Raw genomic sequence first — 6,000 nt, forward strand, 5'->3', positions numbered from 1 at the left:
ACTCACCCTCTCATGCATCTTTCACAGTCAGCCTCACCCAACCTGCCACTACCTGTGCTGCAGCCACAGGGCATGCATCATGTATGTGTAGTAGGAAGCGTAAGGCAAACGTGTCGTGAGCATGAAGGGGAAGCACAAGGGTGTTTGAGGGTTTGTCATGGTTTTTACTTATATTTGATTTCTGATCAACTCACATTACATATTATATTGTCACCACTACTGCCATGTGTTGGCCATTCTTGACTGGCTTGTGCAATAATGCCCTTTCATGAGGTTCTCCATGAACACCCTTGATGCCACCCATTGGGTCACCCTACAGTGGGTGTATGTGTAGTTGCTCGACTATTTTGTGTAGGTGCCTGTTGCGCAGCACTGTGTTGTGTAGCTCCACGTGGCAGAGGTGGACGGCATGCCTGGCGAGGCTGGTGATGTTGCTTGTCCTCCAATGGAGTGATGAATGCAGCTATGGAACCCCCCCCCCCGCACCATCCTGACGGTGTGAGTGTGAGGGGGTCCGCAAAGTAGGTAAACGTGTTTGGACAGCAGAGTTTAGGGTATGATATAATAATTTGGTGTGTGGAGACAACGGTGTGGCAGGCAAAACTTTGTCTGAGGTGACAGAGTGCCCTGCTGCGATGAATGAGGTATTCCCCCCAACTGTCAAGGAATCCTCTGCATCTCCCACTGGCTGCTGACTGAAACACGTTTGCAACAACAGGGAGTGTTTCCCACAGCATGGGAAACATGCTGAGGAGAGTCCAAAATCACATCCTTGCTAAAATCTCATCCCAATGAGGTCTGTCAACGAACTCAAGTACCTCCCTAACTATCTTAACTGTCATCCCGCCGGCTTTAATTGCCGGTGCACCGATTCGCATCATTGGGGAACCCGGAAGTGGGCGGGTTGGAGCCAGGCTCCGGACCCGCTCCGGGATTCCCCAATTTTAGGAACCCCCCCCCTCCACGAACGCACCCGCTCGGCCATCCTAAAATTGACCCCCTTGTATTCCTTTTTCACTCATGTATTTATCTAGCTTCCCTTTGAGTGCATCTATGCTATTTGCCTCAACTACTCCTTGTGGCAGCGAGTTCCACATTCTAACCACTCTCTGGGTGAAGAAGTTTCTCCTGAATTCCCTATTGGATTTAATAGCGACTATTTATATTTATGGCCCCTAGTTTTGGTCTTCCCCGCAAGTGGAAACATCTTTTCTAGGTCTACCCTATCAAAACCTTTCATAATCTTAAAGACCTCTTATCAGGTCACCCCTCAGACTCCTCTTCTAGGGAAAAGAGCCCCAGCCTGTTCAGTCTTTCCTCAGTTCTGGTATCATCCTTGTAAATCTATTTTGCACCTTCTCTAGTGCCTTTATATCTTTTTTTATAATATGGCGACCAGTACTCCAAGTGTGGTCTAACCAAGGTTCAATCCAAGTTTAACATAACATCTCTGCTTTTCAATTCTATTCCTCTGGAAATGAACCCCCTGTGCTTTTTTATAGTCTTATTAACTGGTGTTGATACTAGTGAGATATCCAGTTAGATTGGAAAATAGGCTAACAGGGTGGCAAAAAAGGCACTGGCAGCTATAGACCCATTAGTCTTAATCAGTTCCATTATTTTACATTTGTAAACAATTTTACAACACCAAGTTATAGTCCAGCAATTTTATTTTAAATTCACAAGCTTTCGGAGGCTTCCTCCTTCCTCAGGTGAATGTTGTGGAAATGAAATCCTCGAAATGAAATCACATTTATAAAACATAGAACAATGCATGGTCTCGCCAATGTAGACGCTGCGACAACGGATGAATGGACACTGTGCAACAATCACCAAACAGGAGGGTTCCCTCCCAGTCGGGGAACACTTCAGCAGTCAAGGACATTCAGCCACCGACCTTCGGGTAAGCGTACTCCAAGGCGGCCTTCGAGACACACGACAATGCAAAATTGTCGAGCAGAAATTGATAGCCAAGTTCCGCACCCATGAGGATGGCCTCAACCGGGATCTTGGGTTCATGTCACGCTACACGTTACCCCACCAGCGAACAAATGTTATCTGTTTTTAATATAACGGGTCAGTTGCTGTCTTTTCTATGTTTCTACCTCTCTATCTCTGTGTTTTTTTTTGGTGATTTGTATATTCGGAGACCTTGTAGGTAACACCTGTCTGTCTGCACACTGATTGCCTTGGCAACGGGCAGTTGAAAAAACTGTCTGTAATCACCAAGCATTGTTCTATGTTTTATAAATGCGATTTCATTTCGAGGATTTCATTTCCACAACATTCACCTGAGGAAGGAGGAAGCCTCCGAAAGCTTGTGAATTTAAAATAAAATTGCTGGACTATAACTTGGTGTTGTAAAATTGTTTACAATTGTCAACCCCAGTCCATCACCGGCATCTCCACATCATTATTTTACATGAAATGGAAGTATCAGGAATAAATTTGAGAATTATCTATACAATAATAACCTAGTAAACAGCAGTCAGCATGGATTCAGAAGGGAAAGAACCTACTTGATTAGACTTGCAAAATACATTTGACAAAGTTATGAAAGAAAGGCTATTAGTTAAACTCAAAGCTGTGGATATTCAGGATAATCTGTGGCAGGAGTTATAAAATTGGCTGAAGGGTAGAAAACAAATACTTGTTAGAGGAGTTATGTCAGCGTGGGAAGAAGTACTGAATGGAAATAATTTAGATAACTGACCTGGATTCAGAAACCCAATGTAACATGTTCAAATTTGCAGATGATACCAAACTAGGAGGGGCAAGAGGTAGCTCAAAAATTACAGAATAAGTTTGACAAAATATGTAAACGGGCAGAACAATGGGAGCTGAAATTTAATGCGGATGAGTGTAAAGTACTGCGTATAGGAAATAAAAATACCAGCCTGTGTACTCCATGAATGGTGTTGAAATAGCTAAGGATGAAGCTGAAATAGACTTAGGAGTCTGTAGACGCTCAACATGTCTGACCAATGGAGTGCAGCAATCAACAAAGACAATAGATGGTAGAACTAAATAGCCAAACCAATGGAATAGAAGTCAGAGGAAGTAGTGATCAAAATGCTCTGATTAGACCACACCTTGTCACCAAGACACCAGGGAGGCATTCAAGCACTTGGATGCATTGCAAAGAAGAACCACAGGGATGAACCCTAGAGTCAGAGGTCTGGATTATGAGGAAAGACTGGAGAAACTTGGGCTTTTCAGTTTGTAAAGGGGGCTTCTGAGAGGTGATCATATGGAAGTATCTAAGATAATCAAGGGAGTGGAAAAGGCAAACCTGTAATATTACTTTAAATTGTAAGAATAGGACAGGTTCAAACTAGTGAAAGGTATATTTCAACCTGCATTGTACTCAGCCCAAGTGCCTGGCGTGCTTACCGAGTTCTATTTCTCTCTTTTTCCCTTAATGACCAGATCGGACGGAAAAGAAACTGAGCTAATCCAACTGAAGCTTAATGTGTTAATACATTTTATTGGTTTTTTTTGTTGTTGCTATTTTCAGCTTGGTTCAGGCAAACCCAGAGGTTGCAATGGACTGCATTATCCATATGACGCAACAAATCACCCCAGCTCAGCGCATAGAGATCACTCATCTTCTAGCAACCATGAACGGCCAAGCCTCCCCTTGAGTGAAGGAGACCCGACACTATCGACCACTGGATGTTTTACTTCAGAGAGATCTCAACAACTTGCCATTGGGGGGGGGGGGGAGAAACAGGTGTTCAGGAACATTGATCCTGTGCCTTCCCCCAGCTGTGTGCTGGCAACCCAGCCAAAAGACCCTTGAACATATAGTAGTGGAAGTTACAGTTACCGGTCTTCATCAGTACCCAGTGCCTAAGTAGTTCTTCTTCTTGGCCCTGGGGATAACGAAGCTCCAAAGCAGTACAGTTTAACTTTGGGCAAAGGGTTTGACATGAATGTGAAATCCAGCCAAATATAAACTTTGGGTGTGATCCATCGAGTCTCATTGTATGTGAATTGGTGCCAATATTTTTGCCAGCTGAACTATCTATAGAAAAACATTTTCCTAAATGCCCTCTGGAGGCATTCATTTCTACACTGAACACTGTGCAGGAGCATGCTGTCATCTCTTGGATTTTTCTTTAAATGTATTTGCCTGGGAAGTGCAATTCACTGATCATGTATTACACAGAAGCCAATTAAATACTAATTGCATTGACTGCAATAAAACTCAGGCAGTTTTGGCTGATAAACTTTGACCTTATACAAAAAAATCACTACAATGTAATATATAGTGGAGAGCACATCCTATTTAATATCCATTTTTCCCAAGAGACGAAAAGAAGGTCAAATTTATTGGCTTTCTTCCTACATTCACATTAACTGATGAATCTCATCACGGTGAATATGATCTTTGTGACTATATATCAATTGGTTTTAAAACTGTTGATATTTAAAGGCAACTTCTGCTCTTCTGAATTGCTGCAAATAAAATCAATCTTACAGACAATCTAGCCATAGTGACCAGTTAATGTTCAAATACTGGAGTAATAGTTGAGTAGCCATAACATATCCGGGGGCTACTGTGACCCACCTCCCCCATATTTGCTCAATGCACCTCTGGCTTCCATTCACCAGTGGGATGTTGACCAAGCTGAGACTGAGTGCTGTTCCTCCTACTTTTCTTGCTTATCTATGAGGGAATGATATTCCACACGGCAGTTGATGGGCCCTTTTAAAATACTAAAGTCCAATACCTTTTTCCTCCACATGCCAACACATAATGAGTAATTGTAATCGGGAGCTCACTGTGTAGAGAGTCACAGATGAGACCCATATCCCATTACTCTGGTGCTGAGAGTGACCCACAAGCAAGACATTGGTTAAAAAGCTGGTGAACGACATTGCAGAATTAAGAGACCATCTATCAATAATGCCTACCTAGTTAGTCCTGAGGATGTTAATTATTGGTGGTTTTTATTACAATTCTGTTATAAGATGTTCATTTACTAGTGTCTTTCATTATCCCTTTTATTTTATAATCTTGGGTCAGAGGCAGCCTGGAAATAGTTGCTTTGAGTTGACTATTTCTGTATAATATGAAACATTATAAATCCCTAGCATTATCCAGTAATCTTCACTTTAAAGAAACAACTGGTTTAATTTTTTTAAAAAACAACTGCTGGTGTGGTGCAGTATATTACAAAAACCTTTAACCTCTGGGGTCTGAGTTTGAACCCAGCCCAGACCAATGGGATGCAAGGCTGCTTCTGGTGGCTGTAAGGCCTTAATGAAATGAGTTTGGGCAGTTTCAACCCAGATCCTAGTAGGCATGGGTGCAAACTGCCTCTAAAATTGCCATTTCATTCAGAGAGGCTGCAAGGAAGACCTGAGTGGAAAATGGAAGTGCCATTGGTGCAATGGAAGTGTTCTCTTGAGGTTGGCACTTAGGCATATAGTTTTTGGCAGAATCGAGGCAGTGTTATCTGCATCTAACTGTACTATACCTGACCTGGGAGTGCTTGATGCTGAAACTGGATGCCTCGAATGGGGAAATGTTCCATTCCCCATCATGAACATCCCTCATCCTGATAAGCAAAAATGTTATCAAACGATAGCAACGTATATAGGTACAATGTATGGAAACAGAATGGACAGCTACTTTAAGTTACCACTTGAAAAATTGCATTACCCATTAAATCACACAGAAAACTTCCCTTTGTTGCTTGTAAGAATGTACAATGTCTTTAATGGGTTAAAATGGTGGGAGCCAAACCTGCACTTATACCTAGCAGCTGTGATGCAGGTTTCAACTTTATAAAAAATGGATAGACTTTTGTATTACCATTTTTTTTTTGCTCTGAAGAAAAAATGCTCAATGGATAAATATCCATATTTCAGAAGTGTGGGTAATATAAACTGTAATCTTTGTGTGTGTGTATGTTTGTTTTATTATGTTTTAAAGTTGATCAACTCCATTCTGATGAGTGGGGTGCCTTAATAAAATACTGTACACTTCGA

General features: G+C 41.9%; 1 protein-coding gene across 4 annotated transcripts in view; it reads left to right on the forward strand.

Moving 5' to 3' along the window:
• The window catches only part of acacb (acetyl-CoA carboxylase beta), a 127,256-nt gene extending 121,256 nt beyond the window's left edge, over positions 1–6,000 (forward strand). For all 4 annotated transcript variants that reach the window (XM_068006050.1, XM_068006054.1, XM_068006053.1 and 1 more), the window contains one exon: positions 3,518–6,000. In XM_068006050.1, coding sequence (XP_067862151.1) covers positions 3,518–3,644 — 127 coding nt within the window. In that variant the 3' untranslated portion in view covers positions 3,645–6,000. The remainder of the gene's footprint in view (positions 1–3,517) is intronic.

This window comes from Heptranchias perlo, chromosome 25 (assembly GCF_035084215.1).
Source record: "Heptranchias perlo isolate sHepPer1 chromosome 25, sHepPer1.hap1, whole genome shotgun sequence".
Lineage (NCBI taxonomy): Eukaryota > Metazoa > Chordata > Chondrichthyes > Hexanchiformes > Hexanchidae > Heptranchias > Heptranchias perlo.